The 19,970-nt window shown below is 38.3% G+C and overlaps 2 protein-coding genes and 1 long non-coding RNA gene across 3 annotated transcripts; 2 read left to right on the top strand and 1 right to left on the bottom strand.

Moving 5' to 3' along the window:
* Positions 1–63: 63 nt before the first annotated feature.
* LOC149705049 (F-box only protein 31-like) lies at positions 64–2,068 on the top strand. The gene is made up of 9 exons (XM_089865233.1): positions 64–328; positions 403–462; positions 532–608; positions 673–840; positions 901–972; positions 1,037–1,149; positions 1,280–1,435; positions 1,506–1,729; positions 1,787–2,068. The coding sequence occupies exons 1-7, from the start codon at positions 181–183 to the stop codon at positions 1,383–1,385; spliced, it is 744 nt and encodes a 247-aa protein (XP_089721359.1). The 5' UTR covers positions 64–180; the 3' UTR covers positions 1,386–1,435; positions 1,506–1,729; positions 1,787–2,068.
* LOC149705048 (uncharacterized) lies at positions 172–2,573 on the bottom strand. The gene is made up of 2 exons (XR_016381510.1): positions 2,208–2,573; positions 172–2,138 (listed from the first exon to the last, which is right to left on the bottom strand). It is a non-coding gene; the product is annotated as an uncharacterized LOC149705048 (long non-coding RNA).
* Positions 2,574–3,017: 444 nt separating this feature from the next.
* LOC149705047 (RING finger protein 17-like) lies at positions 3,018–19,676 on the top strand. The gene is made up of 35 exons (XM_089865223.1): positions 3,018–3,210; positions 5,040–5,176; positions 6,134–6,246; positions 6,319–6,437; positions 7,243–7,325; positions 7,392–7,447; positions 7,517–7,664; positions 8,016–8,096; positions 8,177–8,277; positions 8,340–8,406; positions 8,469–8,517; positions 8,584–8,704; positions 8,773–8,847; positions 8,917–8,984; positions 9,051–9,140; positions 9,218–9,379; positions 9,490–9,763; positions 9,835–9,922; positions 9,984–10,052; positions 10,113–10,257; positions 10,329–10,453; positions 10,522–10,624; positions 10,731–10,963; positions 11,026–11,086; positions 11,157–11,274; positions 11,344–11,559; positions 11,642–11,795; positions 11,887–12,096; positions 12,154–12,296; positions 12,446–12,648; positions 12,719–13,005; positions 13,799–14,011; positions 14,078–14,327; positions 18,465–18,594; positions 19,100–19,676. The coding sequence occupies exons 1-35, from the start codon at positions 3,156–3,158 to the stop codon at positions 19,383–19,385; spliced, it is 4,833 nt and encodes a 1,610-aa protein (XP_089721349.1). The 5' UTR covers positions 3,018–3,155; the 3' UTR covers positions 19,386–19,676.
* Positions 19,677–19,970: the final 294 nt, after the last annotated feature.

Raw genomic sequence — 19,970 nt, 5'->3', positions numbered from 1 at the left:
TTTTGCACACTTCAGTGGACAATGTCCTATAATTTTTCCAGTCAAAGGGGGCGTCACTGGACACTTGTCCTATAAGAAATTTCCCTTATTTCCGGCCCTGACAGGGAGGAGTCCTTAACTGTGTTGTCTGCTTGTTATACTGCTATGAAAGAAATTGAAAAATAGCAAGTAATTCTCAGAATGAATTTATTAGACCTTCCAAATGAAATCATTCTTAAAATTATACATAATTTATCGGCCGATAATATTATTAATTTGTCGTTGACTTGTCAGCGAATTAGAACCATTTGTGATTTACCCGATGTTTGGAAATCCAAATGTAAAAATGGTACTGTATTCAGCTTTCACGCTTTTATAGATGACTCGCTTTGAAACAAAAAAACACACTTAACATTATTTTAGATTTCAAAATTAACGTTTCAAGTGAAAATAACTTCACCATAAAAGAATTGTATCTTAAATGTAGGATATTTAGTTAATGACACATTAGTTATATACTATTTAACAAATTTCACCTAATTTTACATGTAGTACTTCATCCTTATGGAAATTTAATTGGTTTATGGCAAAATAGAATCACACCTTACGGAGGGCTTCTACGAGTTAAGGTTAAATTATAAAAAAATTTAAATTAAAATTAGTTCATTTAAATTACGCGTTAATTAATTTTAGTATGAAAATGGAGCACTTCATGGTGATGAACTTCACGCACCACACCCTTTAAACATTTCCAAAAATCTTAGAGTCAAAAATTTATTTCAAATTACTTTTAACGAGTCCAAAACATATAAAACATGCTTGGAGCGTGATTGCCCACTTCACAAAGCTCTAATTACAATTGTAATCACACTTATTAATAATTAGTTACTTTTCATAATTAATTTAATGTTATACATTTAGAAAGATAAGAACGCGTTTAATTTTAAATGCGCCGATTTAATAAAGCACAGAGAAGGAATTTCAAAAGAAAATGTAATTTACGTTATAGTTGGATCATGGTAGAATAGTTTATAATTTTTTCTCTTAAAAATCTTAGCTTTTAGCGCAATTTTTAGTTGACGAATTTCAAGAATTTTCAGTTGAAAATTTTATTTACGCTTCTTTGAAAAGTCAACTCAAATTGAAATTTGACGTAATTTACAAGTATGGGTAAGTCTTATTCTTAACAGATGGCGCCACTGGGTTTGCCTTGTTTCGCGCCATCAGCCTTTCCACTGTCCCTTTAAGCCTTTGCTTGAAATTCAATGGTCTTAAATATTAAATTCAAATTTTTGAACAGTCTCTCATATGAATTTGAACGAATTATTTGGCCAATGAGTGAAAAAAACTATCCTATCAAACCAGGGATATTTAAAGGGGAATATAGCGCTCACGGACTTGAATAATGCTTAACTACGAAGATAGTCGAGCTAGAGCTACGGCAACCAAAATAACAGTGATCATTATGATTTAACTGACATAAAAATAAAATTTATCGAAAATGATTGATTTTGAAATATTTTAAGGGGGATCCAAATATTCCGGCCAATCAACTGACATTTCACGCTAATTTAAACTTTCCCATTTTGGGATTAACTTTACGTGATCAAGAAACGATTGCGTCATTAGAGAGCATTCCGGTTATGAAGAAAAAATATAAAGATGATAGAATATCTAAACCTCAGCCATTTCGATTGCCCGATAATTGTTTTTCAACTAATAATCGTGTACCTAATACTTATTTGGAAAGGTAATTACTTAGTTTTTAATCGCGTAATGACATTAATTAAAATTTATTTTAATTAAGATATCATGGTTGGTTGCAATTGGCGGAAGATGGATATCGTGAACCTTTTTTCACAAAAGGGCAATGGATTATATTTGATAAAGATTTATTTGGATTTTTATGGCTTGGTGAATCCTGGCTTAATATGTATTGTAGAGTTCAAGAGTTGGACCCAAATTAGGCATTAATATTTCAATTACTGTACATTTTATAATATTATATAGCATTACGTCTGTACGTTTAAATTTCCCGGTTTTTTTCGCATTAGAGATACACAACATCATGTATCCTCCTTGGTACTAATAAAATTTAGTTGCAAAAAAAAAAACCACTGTGTTTATTCAGAGCCCACTCGATCACGCACTCAACGACGCTATAGATTTTGAAAGTTTTTCTTTACAATCTCATTAAAAGTAAATAATAAATTAGATAATATTCTTACTTTAAAAATTAGATTTTATCTTCGATCCCAAGCCAATCAGCACTATAGGAAGGGAAACTAGGTGCGATATACAAAGAGAAACTAGGTGCGATATACAAAGAGCTACTACTCCCGTTATGCATAGCCCACTTGATCACGCTGGCTGCACGCGCTATAGAAGCCCGCTCAATCGACCCTAAAAATGAGAATAACATAGGTTCGGTCTAAAATTCAAACCCGTCTGGTTTTAACAGGGCCGTCTATGGGAGGGGACCAGTTTTTTCAACGTTTTTGACAATATTAGTGCATCTACTGGTTCAAATCTCTTGGATTTTTAATGAGACGTGTATTGAAAGGTTTGATATTATCCTGTAAAATTTAAAGTCTTCAGCTATAATAGTTTTTTTTATAAAAAATAGAAATCATCACATAGTAGAGAATTTTGCCCCTTCAATTTCTCTACTATGTGATGATTTTTATTTTTTATAAAAAAAACTATTATAGCTGAAGACTTGAAATTTTACAGGATAATATCAAACCTTTCAATACACGTCTCATTAAAAATTCAAGAGATTTGAACCAGTAGATGCACTAATATTGTCAAAAACGTTGAAAAAACTGGTCCCCTCCCATAGAAGCCCATGTTAAAACCAGACGGGTTTGAAAGTTTAGACCGAACCTATGTGACGCGCCGTATTCGCGAGTTAACATGTAAAAAAAATCGTTTGGACGGGCTTCTATAGCGCGTGCAACTTGCGTGATCGAGTGGGCTGTGCGTTATGACAGTGTTTTTATACTCCACCGTCTTCGTAGGCTATAAAAGCTAGTGTGAAGCTCGGTTTTCTAAGTATTTTGTTGTTGTCGGAAAGCAAGAACGCACGTGTGAGATGTTCATGTTATTTGATTTCGGAATATTGTTACCGTAGTGAAGTAATTCGTAACGGAAATATTAACTAAATAACGATTAAAATGGACGCGAAGCCGCTTCGTTGCGGTAATTGTCACCAAGCCTTTACAGCAAAAGGTACGAGCCCCGACCATCAGGCAGCTAAGAAGCCAAGGCTTAGCGTCCACGCTTTCTGATTTTAAACTTTTTTGATTTATTTATAAGTTTTTGTCATCTTAATATTTAAGGTTTTTAGGCATTTATTAGTGTTTTAGTATCGAAAAATTAAGGTTTTGGGTCAGTTCCGTGTTTAGAAAGTTTCGTGAAATGGAAATATTTTTACGTTGTCTTCGTTATGACAGCAGCCATCCGTTAACTTTCATTTTATAGAGTAATGGCAGTTACCTACAGAGCTGTCTTAGTTGTGACGTCAGTGCTTAGTCAAAACGTCACGGATGTTATTTACCACTTTGGTTCTATGGGAAAATAGTATGGGTGACGTCAAACGAAGGCTTCTGAGATAGCTCTATCAGAGAGGAGAGGAAGAAAGCGCGTTTCTATCTCCCTCTTTCTCTCCTCTCTGCCAGCTTCGTACCCTTCTATCAAGGCGGGCGTATTTGGTGTTGGGGTTTTATGGTTTACCCATGGATAAAGAATGCGCGTGAGAAAATTTGTTTTCACGCTACAGGATAGGCAACTCCCTATCTCGGACGACGGCTTATTCTTTATATACTCTGTTACAACATCGGTTGTCAGCACGCGCAAAGCCAGGTCTCTACGTAACCTAGCTTTGTGCATGCTGTCAAGAGACGAAAAACTTCAGGATCTTGAGTTTTTTTAGCTCGAGTACACGAACCTCTAGGCTTTAGTTTCAAATACGTGTAGTAGGCTGTAGGCAATTTCACACGTATTTGAAACTAAGGCCTAGAGGTCTGTGCACTGAGCTAAAAAACTTGTGGATATTTTAAATCCTGAAGATCCTGAAGTTTTTCATCTCTTGACAGCATGCAAAAAGCTAGGTTACATAGAGACCAGACTTTGCGCGTGCTGACAACCGATGTTGTAACAGTGTATATACAGAATAAGCTGTGGTCCGAGATAGGGAGTTGCCTATCCTGTAGAGTGAAAACAAATTTCCTCTCGCGCATTCTTTATCCATGGGTTACCGTTCTAGCTACCTCTCTTGTCTAGCTCTTTTCATTGACGTCATACGTGGGCGCCAAAGAATACGCGAGCTGTCTTATATGAGATATAAAGTTTGTATGTCCGGAAAAAAAGAGAACGACGTTAAAGGTGTAAACACGAAGGTCTTTTTGCATTCATTCAAATTTACCGTTATTTAGGATAATTATAATGTACCCGTAATAGACCTAGGCCCTACGTTTAAAATGAAAAGACCAAGTATCTTGTAACAAATTTTATTTCGAGTAGTAACTTTTTTCATTTTATCATCGTCAGCTTTGGTTTGCTTTGAAAGGTGATGGCAATAATTCATTCTCATAATAGTTCGTAGATTTGTAAAACCTTACATTAAATTAATTCAGAAAGAATTAGTCTAAAAGCCACTAAAGGCGAAGCGCAACGCACCCTTACCGACTAAGATTTGAGTTCGTTTATAACGGATAATCGGCCTCGCTTAAACCGTTGAAAGTTAGGTAGGGGTGAAGAAGAAAGGGGGTGTACAATTTTCAAAGTAGAGAGACGTTTCGTCTCTGGACGCAGTTGTTTCTCGCCCACGTAAGACGTCATAGTAAGGGAAAAAATTACTAGAGCCCCCCCCCTACTACAAAAAGGAGAATCTCCCGCTTACCACCCCTGAAGGATGCTCCAACCTAATAATGCGCCGCCCTTCTGTATCGTAGCTAGAGCGAGTGTCGTAACTCGTATCCCCTCTTATGAAAGGGCGCGTAGAGGGAGGGGAGGGGGGACTAGACAGTCTTAATTAAAATGATAAAATGTTATTTTAGATTCAAGGGGGAAATATACCCCTAAGTACCCATATATTTTAAAATGTAAACACACTGTATGTGCCGATTGTTTACGTCCTTGCCTGACAACGACTGGCTTTGGCAATAGAAGAGCCGTTACGTGTGCAAAATGTTCGGTAAGTAAATATTTGACTAATCGCGTATAGCCTAAATCTTGTTGTTGTAAAATAACATTTTAAATTAAGAAAACTTCAAAATTTAAATAACTTTATTAAGCCAAAAGCTGCGTTAAGTTTTTGGCCCTATTAAATTTTTACGTTTAGACGTTTTGGTTTTATAAAATACGCAAATGGTGACGCGCAAAATTAGTTTTAGGGAATCCTTGTTGCCACGGGTCCTTAAAAACCTGCAAAAGTCAGGGAATTTAAAAATGGTCCAAAAAGGTCAGGGAATTTTAAAAATTTCAGCAAAGTCAGGGAATTTGATTTTTGTCGGTAAAATTTCTGGGGATAAGTCTTTTCGACTGGAAAGGGGGGTAGGCAACCCTTAGTATCGGGAGAGACAAGGGGGTTGCTCCAGTGCCGTGTTTGCGCACTCTCAGATCCAAAACGCCTACAGCGGTAACAGCGCAGGCGCTAAAAAGCGAGATGGAAGGCAGAGTTTTACCCCCGTGCCTTCCCCTCTTAGACTCGTCGAAAGGGTGCATTAAAAGAGTAATGAAAGTTTCTCCTCATCCTCTCTTAACACAGAAAACAGTCTAGAGCAATCCTTAAAAATGCTGTCTAGAATTGATTTTATAAAGTAAATGCCTTTAAAAAAATCTCTCCGACTGTTATTTATAGTTAAAATGTTTCATATTGATTTTGGTACAAAAAATACATTGGAAAACTTAATGTATAGAGTTTATTTAATTATAAGCGCTTAAAACGTGCTGTAAACATTTACACTTTCGGCCTAAAAAGGTCAGGGGAAAACCTGGAAAAGTCGAGGAATTTGGTTCTGAAAATTCCGTGGCAACCCTGGGGAATAAAGAATCTGCCCGCTCTCAACTTTTAGTTAGAGTAGCGGTACCCTATGTTACAATTTTGAATGTACCCTCACTCGGTACTCGTTAAAGCTTAAGTCTTCTTTAGGCTGAAACGCAATTCCCAGTGCGTAACAACAAATATAACGAAATATTTCTTACCGACATCTTTGCACTTGGATTGTCTTGCCACGCGACTCAACCAGCCAAATCCTTCAAAGAGTAAAATAATTTTTTTTTCTGCTGTCAGTGAAAACAATTCGTTCATTATTTAACTTTATTTCGTAATTAAAGCATCGAGGCTGCGGTCTACCCTGCCGGGTACGCGATGACTTATAATAATACTCAGGGATATGTATTGAACTCAAATTCGCCTCAAAAACAAATTGAAAAACCTCACCCAAATACCAAGGGTATTTAATTTATGTTTAAATGGTTGTTTAGTATTGGCATGGATGAAGGATGCGCGTGAGGAAATTTGTTTTCACGCTATAGGATCGGCAACTCCCTATCTCGAACGACAGAATATTCTGTATATACTCTGTTACAACGTCGGTTGTCAGCACGCGTAAAGCTAGGTCTCTATGTAACGTAGCTTTGTACGTGCTGTCAAGAGACAAAAAACTTAAGAATCTTCAGGATTTAATGTCCGCGAGTTTTTTAGCTCGAGTGCACGGACCTCTAGGCCTAGTTTCAAATACGCGTAGTAGGCTGTAGGTAATTTCACACGTATTTGAAACTAAGGCCTAGAGGTCCGTGCACTCGAGCTAAAAAACTCGCGGATATTTTAAATCCTGAAGATCCTGAAGTTTTTTGTCTCTTGACAGCACGTACAAAGCTACGTTACATAGAGAAATAGCTTTGCGCGTGCTGACAACCGACGTTGTAACAGAGTGTATACAGAATATTCTGTCGCTCGAGATAGGGAGTTGCCTATCCTGTAGAGTGAAAACAAATTTCCTCACGCGCATCCTTCATCCATGGTATTGGTCTTAGAATGAGCTGTTGAACGTGGTGGCAAAAGTTTGTTTCGCGCTTGCTATTGCGTTTAGAGACGTACTCCGAACTTCCATTCCATTTCATTTGTTACGGAGAAAATATTAAATTGGAAACGGATAACGATAATAATTGCACTTAAAACATATAGGGTTCATTCTAAGATTGAGTGTAAATTTTAAAGTTAGGCCAAAATTTAACAATTAAATTGATTGTTGTAAGGCCTTTGCGAATTCTGCTTGGGCTGTGCCTCGAACCACTGTGAAATTTGTAAAGCCTATAGTTGTGGTCCATGTTTTAGAAAGGTAAATTAGGAAGAACTTCGTCATAGTTGAATGAAAGAAATTCATGATATCGCTAAACATTTGTAGACTCACGAATCTGGAGCTAGGAAAGGCCATAAATCAGTATCAATTACACCCTTTAGGTACCTAAATCAGAAATATCCTTTAATGTAATAATTCAGTCGTAATTAAACCCAAATTAATTCGATTAGCTTTCAAAGCGAGATAGAAGATAGTTGTCCTAAACATCCATTGGACATTCGAAATCTGTATTGCAAAGATGAAAAACAGTTTATTTGTGACACTTGCAAAATTCATTGTAGCAACGAAAGTCACGATATCATCACGATAAATGATATGGTAATTAAGTTGAAGCGTAATATTATCATAAGTTTTTAAGATATGTTCCATAAGTCCGACACTACCTATACAAGTTCGTAATGCTAGAGACTTAACAGCTCGAGAACGACTAGCTAGAATTGATTGGCTACACTCGGTGGTTAATTTTGCAGTCCATCTAGTCCTATTTAGTTTGTATACTAAGCCTTTGACAGCGCCTCACCAGGCGTCGCTTTACCTTGAATCCATGTCCTACCTCCCTCAGTTCGTGACAAGCTCAAGTTTGTAACCAGTGACAAACTTATGAAAAATATCTTATGAACTTATGTATTATAAACGAATTGTTTATAAAAGTTTAATTTTATAATTAAGAACGCTTCGTTAATTAATGATTTGGAACAAGCTCTAAAAAAAGCTAAAAACGACCAATCAAAGTTGCTAAAAAGTGAATCTGTGAGTTTGGCGCTTGGCAATACTCGAATACTTTAGTTTTAATTAAGATGAATTATCTTTAATTATAACGAAATCAACAGGTGATAAAGGAATCTTATAAAAAGTACAAATTAAACGTTAGTCAACAAGAAACTCAAATTAGGGAAATGTTCCACGAACTGCACTCTATTTTACTTGTTAGGTAAATGGCAGGTTTTAAATTAATTAATTACGTTTAACCGTAATTAATATGGATTAATTTAGGGAGCAAGAAATGCTTAAGGAACTCAAAAACGCGACTTCTAAACCAAACGAAGAGTTAGACGAATTAGTGAGTTATAAGAGTTAATCTCCGTAGTTTAAATTTAATTGCAATTAAATAAATTTTAACAGATGGAAGATATTAATGAGAAAAAGCTTAAAATTTCGTGTTTAATTAATGGTAATTGAAGTTTATTAACTTTACTTATTAAATTTAAGTAAGTATTAAATTATTTTTTTTTATTAGACGCGCAAAACCTTATTGAAAACCATCGCCTTAAAATAAACGGTGCCAAATTAGTTTCGGAATTAAACAAAACCGTTACTGCTTACGAGCCTATTGTTGACGCAACACCTGATAAAATTGAGTTAGTTTTTAATTTTAATTAGGCCTAATTTTTTAACTTTAATTATTAAATTAATTTCGAATTTGAAGAGTGATTGGTTGGGATCCCTCAATTAAGAAAATATTGTCTGAAATCGGAGATATTCAGTGTTCAATTAACCCAAAGTAATTAAGCGCATAATTAAAATTACATTGTTCTTTGTAACGTCATTTAAGAGAAACTCGATCTCGTAGGTTCGCGGAAGTTGAGATTGAAAACGCAACTGACACTATCGAACCTGAAAGTGTCGTTTTATCGAACAGTAAGTTTTTTTAACGAGAGTTTTAAACGTAAGCAACAACACGCGTTCGTATTTAACCTGTTGCAGAAGAAAATACGCAATCCGAAGCAAATTTACGCAGAAAAATCTTAGCTAGATACACTGATTTACCAAAGAAACAAATTATCGGAAATATAAGTATAAACGATTCGTTTTAATTTAACGTAATTTCGCCAGTGTTTAATTACATTTAATTACTCGTGTTGGATTACCAGGGGAAATGAGCGACGTTGAGGTACAACATATCGCGAACCCGAATTTATTTTATGTCCATCGGGTTGAAGATAAAATGCCCTTTATCCAATTGAACGCTAAAATTCTATCTTGGTGCAAAAATCCTGATAGTCGTAATGCAATCCCGACTTCGGTAATTAAAGGTAAATTCATTTTCAAGTTGCGCTGGCGTGCTTCTAAGGAGTCAAATATGTAGGCATACTACTTGTTTACGGTTAGAATTGAGCCCCTTTATTCCGTTCGATGGTTGTAGGTCAGAAAGTTCTGGCGAAATATTCCTTCGATAATCGGTTTTATCGAGCCGAAGTTTTGGAAGTTAATGTTTCAAAATTGATTAAAAATGGAGAGACAAAGATAAACGAGGTAATAAATGATGAAGAGGGTCAAAACGGTGTAGAAAAATTGTCTACGGCTGACATTGTTAGCAATACGCTTGTTGATGGCGTGAAGCCAAGAGACACTGAGAACATTTTCGTCCGTGTCTTGTATTATGATTTTGGGAACAGCGAGGTCGTTCCGCTTAAAAGGTACGTGTACAACGCTACCCCTAAGGGTTTAAAGGTTGTACTAAAAGAATTGGGGGTATCTTCAATAACAGCCTACGAACTATCAAAGAAAAATTTTTGAAACTTCCACCACAAGCTGTTAAATGCTCACTATGGGAAATTGTTCCCAAAAATGACGATGTAATTACAATTAATTGATTTATACGATTACGCTTCAATAATTACGCTTTTAAAACAACAGGGAGTTTGGGAACCGGAAGCGACTAAAGCCTTTCACAAATACGTAAACGAAAGAGTATTTGTAATGAAGGTAAGTCGGCAATGACCATCGCGATAAATGGGGCTTTGAACTGTGAGAGTGTTGTTTCAGGTTATGGGAAAAGTGGGAGGTAAGTTAGAAGTTGATTTACTTCAACCAAAATCATCAAACGAGGGTCCCGTGTCGATTCGGGAAGCTTTGATCTTCCTGGACTTGGCGTGTTTTCCGATAAATCAACCCCATAAAAGCTTCGAAGGTTAAAATTATAACTTTATTAGCGTTTTTAATAACTTAAAGTGACGCGTAATGTTTAATTTGATTCGACAGAACTAACGAAGTATCGTTCGAACGCTTACAATTATGTTCCGGGTGATTTTCTTAAAGTTGACGATTCGTTGATTCCAGTAAAAGTCGCGTTTGTCGAGAGTCCGAATCGATTTTTTATTCAAGTGGTTAGATTTAATTATAATTGGACTAGTTTTTAAATTAAACGTATTTAACGCTTAAATGATAATTTCAGGTTGATAGTACTAATAAGTTAGAGAAACTTCAAAAGGAAATGAAAGCATTTTTTGACTGGCATTTTGATCAAATCGAGCCAATGTTTAACATTCCTTTTGTCAGTAAGTCTCGTGTCCGTTGTCGAAAATATTTATTACTTTCAGTAATTGGCAACGCGTACTTTGCAATGAAATTCGTGGAATTTTCCTTAAATCAATTACTTTTCAGATCACCCTTACGCCGCGTTATTGAATAATGGTGAATACCATCGTTTACTCGTTAAGGAGATTCGCGGTAATCGCGCGGTTTACGTCAAAGACGTCGATTTTGGTGAAGAATTCGCCATTATTCATGACAAATTGAGGCACATTCCTCAAGAATTCCTAACGTTGCCCATGCAAGCTTACACTTGTAGTTTAGCCGATGTTACTCCATTGGAGCATGGGGAATGGAGTGACGAAGTAAGCTTACTTTTAAATAAGAGTAATTAAACGATAACGATCGTAATTAAAACGCTTTTTAGGCTATTGAATACTTCAGAAATATTATCAAAACAACCCAATCATTTCAAATGAAAATTCACAGTAATTACATCATTTTTATTGATTTAAATTGTTAATTAGGTTTAATTAGGTTTTTCTCGATCATGCGCAGGAGCTGTTACCGATTACGGTTACGTTGTTTCTCTCTACATCGACTCGAAACCCGATTTCTTTCAGTGTTTAAATGGTGTAATGGTAGATAAAGGTTTCGCCATTAGCATTGGACCAAAGTAATTAGTTGTTACGTAACATTTATGAACAGTTTTGTTCATAAAATTCGATTAATACCGTTTCTATAGTTCGTCAGTTACTGAAGTGGTTAAGCCACCAAAAACGACCGCCGAAAATAACATAGTGAATTCGCTCGAGTGTTCCGCGGATGAAAACGATAATGATTTGTTGCAAACTGAGGTTGCAAACGAGGATTCAGAGTACATTAAAGTTCGCGTTTCTATGGTGAAAGACCCGAGCTTGTTTTATGTCCAACAAGAGGAAGATTTTAAAGAAATTGAGAGGTAAGTGTCAACGCAACTCGGCACTATCTATCTAGTGTTCATTGCGCGTAAAAATTGTTATTGCAATTGCGTTTTTGGATAGTTTATCGGAGGAACTCGCTAAAGAATGCGCTAAAATTTGCCCCGATAATAGCGCAAAATTTGAAATAGGCAGTATTTGCGCCGTTTACGAAGAAAAAACGGATACTTGGTATCGTGGCGTCGTTAAGGATGTCGCTTTTGACGGAAGATACGTGGTAATTTAATAAATAGCATCTAGTTTTTAAGATGGATTGCAATTTATTGCTGCGGTTTTAATTTTTCGTAATTTTCTCGCTGTTATTGCAGATATTTTGCTTCGACTTTGGATACAGTATTCAAAAACCTTACAGAGCGATTCGTAAGCTTCCTGATTGCTTTTACCCGATTCAGGATTACGCCACTCGATGCCATTTATACGGATACGCCCCTGCTGGTGGCGTTAACAGTTGGGGTCAATTATCCGCTGATACTTTCAAAGACCAAGTTGCGGAGAAAATTTTGTATTTGAAGGATCATGTAAGCCTTTTTTTAACAGTACGCGACTTTTATTTAAATAACCGGTGATTTTTGTAGCCTAAACCAGAGAATTCAATGTCATTGCCCGTAACCTTATACGATAAGCGAACGATCATAGATGGACCCCTTGAACCTGATCGGATTGAAATGTTCGATATTAATGAATATCTTAGAGAATACGGAGTCGCAGTTCCCAACAAGTAAGTACTTCACGCCTCTTTCTTGGGAATCTTTACAATATGGGGTCAAAAGGTCAAGGATTTGTTTCGCGTATTACTTTTGGTTCATCATGGTCTGTAAATGGTAAGATTAGGAGCTAAGGAAAGCGCTTTTTTATATTGCACCCTAGAAACTTTTGGCTCAAAGACTACGAACTTGACGCCATTCCTATTTTATTCGAACCCAAAAAGCCGGCGCTTAAAATTGACCTAGTTCGACCCCAAGAACGGGAAACTTGGAAACCCGCTTTGTTACCGACTTGGAAAAGTCAACACGTTTCCCCGTGTTATGTCGGATACGATGGGTTGATTTATTTGCAAACTAAAGACGAGAGTACGTTAATATTTAACGCTAGTCTACTTAATTACTACCGTTAATAATTATTAATTATCTCGTTAATTAGTGGTGGATAAACTTCGCGCGATGAGCGCTTCATTTGAAGCCGCGTATAATAATCGAAAATTGCCGATGTTGCCTTTAAAAGAGGGTCAAATTTGCACGGCGCTTTTTAGTTTAGACAATAAATGGTATCGCGCCAAAGTGTCAAAGGTCAGGGAAACGGAAATCGACGTTCTTTTTGTCGATTACGGGAACGTTGAAACTGTACACATCGATGATGTCAGAATTTTTGTCGGATTTCTCGATGTACCTATTCAGTGCATCAAGTGCGAGCTATACGGAGTTAAACCCGTAAGTTGCGTAACTAATTAGCCATATGCTTGATCAGCGCACATGGGCATAGCGGCCAAAATTGGAACTATCATAAGGATGAGCTTAAAGTAGTGGCACTCTATGTTAACTCCCTATAGGGCATAATAAGTCAAACCCTCGGAGATGCCATTACTCCATTTTATACGAGCTAAGAGCGGAAAAACGTATTTTATAAATTTTACACCTGTAAAATCTTTTAAAAAACACTTGGAACTTGTATTTCTACTTACTTTCGAGGAAATACCACCGTTTTCTGAAGGTAAGAGTCTTTTTTTTACATTTATTAGTAATAAAAACATTAAGGCGAGCTAAGCCTTGGTCTTGTAAAACACGGCGGCAGATTAGTGATTAGCCTCTACCCTCTGTGTGCAAATCTACATTATGGCCATGACCAAGGCTTAGCTCGCCTTAATGTTTTTATTACTAATAAATGTATAAAAAAAAGACTCTTACCTTTAGAAAACGGTGGTATTTCCTCGAAAGTAAGTAGAAATACAAGTTCCAAGTGTTTTTTAAAAGATTTTACAGGTGTAAAATTTATAAAATACGTTTTTCCGCTCTTAGCTCGTATAAAATGGAGTAATGGCATCTCCGAGGGTTTGACTTATTATGCCCTATAGGGAGTTAACATAGAGTGCCACTACTTTAAGCTCATCCTTATGATAGTTCCAATTTTGGCCGCTATGCCCATGTGCGCTGATCAGGCATATGGCTAATTAGGCCTAATCGCTGACGCGTTGTTATTTTAATCGTGTGTAATTTAATTTTGAAGCTAATGCCCAATGGAATTTGGTCAACGGACGCTTTAAATTTCATGCACGCGTCCATTGTTGATAAAGATTGCGTAGCTTATTTTGAGGAACCAGTTGTCGAAGGGGTTTACCCTAAAGTGAGTCTAACTCTTCCCGGAGGGGTCACCCTTGCCGATCTCGTGGTCAAGAACAATTTCGCTAAGAAGATCGAAACTCCGGATAACTTTATTGAGGTTTGGATTGGGAATTGTTCGGCAATGATTTTTACGCTTCACTTTAAAATAATGTTTGGGTTATAGTTCAGTCCTGTCAGCAAGAAGCCTCAACCTTTCCCTCGGTTAACTTTACCACCGTTAAATACTAAATTTCCCGTAATGGTGTCGACGGTTACGAGCCATAACGTCATTTGCGTTCAAAAGCTACGCAAAGAAAATCCATCGACAGTAGAGGAAATGAAAGGAAATCAAGAGTACAAAAAGTTTCTTGAAATGTTGGATATTGTTGAAATCGAAGCTGCCCATAGTCAGTTTGTTAAAGAACCTAAAATTGGTATCGTATCATAATCATTTTCATCTCTGAATTTCTTTCTATGCCTTTGCTACATGCTACTCAATTTCCTTAGCCAAGGCTTAGGTAAAGAATGACTTCTTTCTATCATAGAAGAAGTCATTCTTTACCTAAGCCTTGGCTAAGGAAATTGAGTAGCACTGTAGCAAAGGCAATGCATATGAGTAGCACTGCAGCAAAGGCAATGCATATGAGTAGCACTGTAGCAAAGGCAATGCATATGAGTAGCACTGTAGCAAAGGCAATGCATATGAGTAGCACTGTAGCAAAGGCAATGCATATGAGTAGCACTGTAGCAAAGGCAATGCATATGAGTAGCACTGTAGCAAAGGCAATGCATATGAGTAGCACTGTAGCAAAGGCAATGCATATGAGTAGCACTGTAGCAAAGGCAATGCATATGAGTAGCACTGTAGCAAAGGCAATGCATATGAGTAGCACTGTAGCAAAGGCAATGCATATGAGTAGCACTGTAGCAAAGGCAATGCATAGGAGTAGCACTGTAGCAAAGGCAATGCATAGGAGTAGCACTGTAGCAAAGGCAATGCATAGGAGTAGCACTGTAGCAAAGGCAATGCATAGGAGTAGCACTGTAGCAAAGGCAATGCATATGAGTAGCACTGTAGCAAAGGCAATGCATAGGAGTAGCACTGTAGCAAAGGCAATGCATAGGAGTAGCACTGTAGCAAAGGCAATGCATAGGAGTAGCACTGTAGCAAAGGCAATGCATAGGAGTAGCACTGTAGCAAAGGCAATGCATATGAGTAGCACTGTAGCAAAGGCAATGCATATGAGTAGCACTGTAGCAAAGGCAATGCATATGAGTAGCACTGTAGCAAAGGCAATGCATATGAGTAGCACTGTAGCAAAGGCAATGCATAGGAGTAGCACTGTAGCAAAGGCAATGCATAGGAGTAGCACTGTAGCAAAGGCAATGCATAGGAGTAGCACTGTAGCAAAGGCAATGCATAGGAGTAGCACTGTAGCAAAGGCAATGCATATGAGTAGCACTGTAGCAAAGGCAATGCATATGAGTAGCACTGTAGCAAAGGCAATGCATAGGAGTAGCACTGTAGCAAAGGCAATGCATAGGAGTAGCACTGTAGCAAAGGCAATGCATAGGAGTAGCACTGTAGCAAAGGCAATGCATAGGAGTAGCACTGTAGCAAAGGCAATGCATAGGAGTAGCACTGTAGCAAAGGCAATGCATAGGAGTAGCACTGTAGCAAAGGCAATGCATAGGAGTAGCACTGTAGCAAAGGCAATGCATAGGAGTAGCACTGTAGCAAAGGCAATGCATAGGAGTAGCACTGTAGCAAAGGCAATGCATAGGAGTAGCACTGTAGCAAAGGCAATGCATAGGAGTAGCACTGTAGCAAAGGCAATGCATAGGAGTAGCACTGTAGCAAAGGCAATGCATAGGAGTAGCACTGTAGCAAAGGCAATGCATAGGAGTAGCACTGTAGCAAAGGCAATGCATAGGAGTAGCACTGTAGCAAAGGCAATGCATAGGAGTAGCACTGTAGCAAAGGCAATGCATAGGAGTAGCACTGTAGCAAAGGCAATGCATAGGAGTAGCACTGTAGCAAAGGCAATGCATAGGAGTAGCACTGTAGCAAAGGCAATGCATAGGAGTAGCACTGTAGCAAAGGCAATGCATAGGAGTAGCACTGTAGCAAAGGCAATGCATAGGAGTAGCACTGTAGCAAAGGCAATGCATAGGAGTAGCACTGTAGCAAAGGCAATGCATAGGAGTAGCACTGTAGCAAAGGCAATGCATAGGAGTAGCACTGTAGCAAAGGCAATGCATAGGAGTAGCACTGTAGCAAAGGCAATGCATAGGAGTAGCACTGTAGCAAAGGCAATGCATAGGAGTAGCACTGTAGCAAAGGCAATGCATAGGAGTAGCACTGTAGCAAAGGCAATGCATAGGAGTAGCACTGTAGCAAAGGCAATGCATAGGAGTAGCACTGTAGCAAAGGCAATGCATAGGAGTAGCACTGTAGCAAAGGCAATGCATAGGAGTAGCACTGTAGCAAAGGCAATGCATAGGAGTAGCACTGTAGCAAAGGCAATGCATAGGAGTAGCACTGTAGCAAAGGCAATGCATAGGAGTAGCACTGTAGCAAAGGCAATGCATAGGAGTAGCACTGTAGCAAAGGCAATGCATAGGAGTAGCACTGTAGCAAAGGCAATGCATAGGAGTAGCACTGTAGCAAAGGCAATGCATAGGAGTAGCACTGTAGCAAAGGCAATGCATAGGAGTAGCACTGTAGCAAAGGCAATGCATAGGAGTAGCACTGTAGCAAAGGCAATGCATAGGAGTAGCACTGTAGCAAAGGCAATGCATAGGAGTAGCACTGTAGCAAAGGCAATGCATAGGAGTAGCACTGTAGCAAAGGCAATGCATAGGAGTAGCACTGTAGCAAAGGCAATGCATAGGAGTAGCACTGTAGCAAAGGCAATGCATAGGAGTAGCACTGTAGCAAAGGCAATGCATAGGAGTAGCACTGTAGCAAAGGCAATGCATAGGAGTAGCACTGTAGCAAAGGCAATGCATAGGAGTAGCACTGTAGCAAAGGCAATGCATAGGAGTAGCACTGTAGCAAAGGCAATGCATAGGAGTAGCACTGTAGCAAAGGCAATGCATAGGAGTAGCACTGTAGCAAAGGCAATGCATAGGAGTAGCACTGTAGCAAAGGCAATGCATAGGAGTAGCACTGTAGCAAAGGCAATGCATAGGAGTAGCACTGTAGCAAAGGCAATGCATAGGAGTAGCACTGTAGCAAAGGCAATGCATAGGAGTAGCACTGTAGCAAAGGCAATGCATAGGAGTAGCACTGTAGCAAAGGCAATGCATAGGAGTAGCACTGTAGCAAAGGCAATGCATAGGAGTAGCACTGTAGCAAAGGCAATGCATAGGAGTAGCACTGTAGCAAAGGCAATGCATAGGAGTAGCACTGTAGCAAAGGCAATGCATAGGAGTAGCACTGTAGCAAAGGCAATGCATAGGAGTAGCACTGTAGCAAAGGCAATGCATAGGAGTAGCACTGTAGCAAAGGCAATGCATAGGAGTAGCACTGTAGCAAAGGCAATGCATAGGAGTAGCACTGTAGCAAAGGCAATGCATAGGAGTAGCACTGTAGCAAAGGCAATGCATAGGAGTAGCACTGTAGCAAAGGCAATGCATAGGAGTAGCACTGTAGCAAAGGCAATGCATAGGAGTAGCACTGTAGCAAAGGCAATGCATAGGAGTAGCACTGTAGCAAAGGCAATGCATAGGAGTAGCACTGTAGCAAAGGCAATGCATAGGAGTAGCACTGTAGCAAAGGCAATGCATAGGAGTAGCACTGTAGCAAAGGCAATGCATAGGAGTAGCACTGTAGCAAAGGCAATGCATAGGAGTAGCACTGTAGCAAAGGCAATGCATAGGAGTAGCACTGTAGCAAAGGCAATGCATAGGAGTAGCACTGTAGCAAAGGCAATGCATAGGAGTAGCACTGTAGCAAAGGCAATGCATAGGAGTAGCACTGTAGCAAAGGCAATGCATAGGAGTAGCACTGTAGCAAAGGCAATGCATAGGAGTAGCACTGTAGCAAAGGCAATGCATAGGAGTAGCACTGTAGCAAAGGCAATGCATAGGAGTAGCACTGTAGCAAAGGCAATGCATAGGAGTAGCACTGTAGCAAAGGCAATGCATAGGAGTAGCACTGTAGCAAAGGCAATGCATAGGAGTAGCACTGTAGCAAAGGCAATGCATAGGAGTAGCACTGTAGCAAAGGCAATGCATAGGAGTAGCACTGTAGCAAAGGCAATGCATAGGAGTAGCACTGTAGCAAAGGCAATGCATAGGAGTAGCACTGTAGCAAAGGCAATGCATAGGAGTAGCACTGTAGCAAAGGCAATGCATAGGAGTAGCACTGTAGCAAAGGCAATGCATAGGAGTAGCACTGTAGCAAAGGCAATGCATAGGAGTAGCACTGTAGCAAAGGCAATGCATAGGAGTAGCACTGTAGCAAAGGCAATGCATAGAAGTTCTATGCCTTTGCTACTCAATTTCCTTAGCCAAGGCTTAGGTAAAGAATGACTCAGCGGTTTGTAATACTAATTTTGTTTCAGGCGAGAATTATTTGGGAAAATTTTCGGTGGACCAAAATTGGTATCGTTGCTCGATAATATCAATATCGAATGAAGAAGCGGAAGTTATTTACTTTGATTACGGAAATAGCGAGATGCTTAAATTGTCCGGGTAATTATAAATGCGAAATTGTAGTCTTAAAGGGAGGGTGAAGAGGAAAATCAAGTGATTTTTTATTGATTCTTCTACTAATTATAAGACCAGTCTGCATAGTGAAACATTCAGGAAATACCGACTCCGAATGATTTTAAAATTCAAATTAGGTTCAGATTTTAAGGATAATTTTAAATAAGGACTGCCGACCAATCACGTAACGCCTTGCCTTTTTATTAACAAAATTCTCGTTGCACGTTCCGTGACGAATGAAATTTATCACGAGATTCGATAAAATTTGCGCGCGACGTGATAATCGGGTGCGAGACATGGAGCGTGCCACGAGAAATTTGTTAATAAAAAGGCAGGGCGTTACGCGATTGGTCGGGGGTCCTTATTTAAAATTATCCTTAAAATCTGAACCCCTCGCAAACATTGTTATTAAGATTATTAATTGTGAATTTTTTTGCCAAAGTCTATTAATTAGTCCTTAAATACTCTTCTTTTTCTCTTCCTTCCTTAGAAACAATTTGCGAGAGCTGCCACCAAAGCTGTACAATTACCCCAAGTATGGAATCTTCTGCAAGTTACAAGGAGTCTCTATGAAGAATAAACTCTACGAAGAACAAGTAACCAAAGCTCTATTGAATTCCTTAGCAATGAACCCTGAGAAGGGAACCAAATTTCTGTGCGAAATTAAACTCGAAAGTTATCCCTATCCCGAAGTTGAGCTTTACGTTGAACAAAATGATAAGCTAAGTCTCGCTTATCAAGAATTCATTGATTGCGAGTTGATAGTCAAGAAATAAGTTCCTTTTTTTTTTCTTTCTTCTATGTTATGAAAGTTCCTATAACATATTTTTCATTTAAGTTTGTAAAATGTGCAACTACGTTTTCTCATAAGTTCATAACTTATCTTCAAAGATAAGTTATGAACTTATAGCATTTTTCATCTAAAATAGTTCAGTTACGTTTTTTTCCTAAAGTGTATTTTTTTCTATAAAAATTATATTTTTAAGTTACTCTTTTTTTTTTTTTCATTTAAGTCAAAATTGTTTTTGTATTTTTGAAATAAAATTGTTATTCTTGTGAAATAATGTTATTTTGTGTCTTGGTTTCATCCGTAATCTGAGGGAAATCGGTGGACACGTTAACTGTGGAACGACTCTGGTCCGGTGAGACGCTAGAAATTGGAGGAGGAATACTCGGAACAATGGCGGACGGACGGTCTACATCATTCGAATCAGGAAGATCGCCCGCCATTTTTCTGAGTATTCCTCCCTCTTTCTAGCAGGCTGGGAAATAGCACACTTCCTCTGGTCCAAAACCACCAGTTTATTAATTGCTTGGACTAGTTTTTTAATTCAAGAAGTGGGGGTTACTGGTCCTCGGGA

The sequence above is a fragment of the Phalangium opilio genome, unplaced genomic scaffold, assembly GCF_054372755.1.
Source record: "Phalangium opilio isolate 3A_F unplaced genomic scaffold, DU_Popi_V2 ptg000014l_1, whole genome shotgun sequence".
In the NCBI taxonomy this organism is placed as follows: Eukaryota; Metazoa; Arthropoda; class Arachnida; order Opiliones; family Phalangiidae; genus Phalangium; species Phalangium opilio.
The sequence above is the reverse complement of the archived record's forward strand: the minus strand, read 5'-3'. Positions and strand labels throughout refer to the sequence as shown.

Bases quoted from the DNA above. Each gene is read 5' to 3' on its own strand.
- LOC149705049 (XM_089865233.1), top strand. From the start codon at position 181: ATGAATTTATTAGACCTTCCAAATGAAATCATTCTTAAAATTATACAT. The intron at 609-672 runs GTTAAATTATAA...AATTAATTTTAG, and splicing joins GAGGGCTTCTACGAGTTAAG to TATGAAAATGGAGCACTTCA. The intron at 841-900 runs GTAATCACACTT...TTATACATTTAG, and splicing joins ACAAAGCTCTAATTACAATT to AAAGATAAGAACGCGTTTAA.
- LOC149705047 (XM_089865223.1), top strand. From the start codon at position 3,156: ATGGACGCGAAGCCGCTTCGTTGCGGTAATTGTCACCAAGCCTTTACA. The intron at 6,438-7,242 runs GTATTTAATTTA...GATTGTTGTAAG, and splicing joins ACCTCACCCAAATACCAAGG to GCCTTTGCGAATTCTGCTTG. The intron at 8,097-8,176 runs GTGAGTTTGGCG...CGAAATCAACAG, and splicing joins AGTTGCTAAAAAGTGAATCT to GTGATAAAGGAATCTTATAA.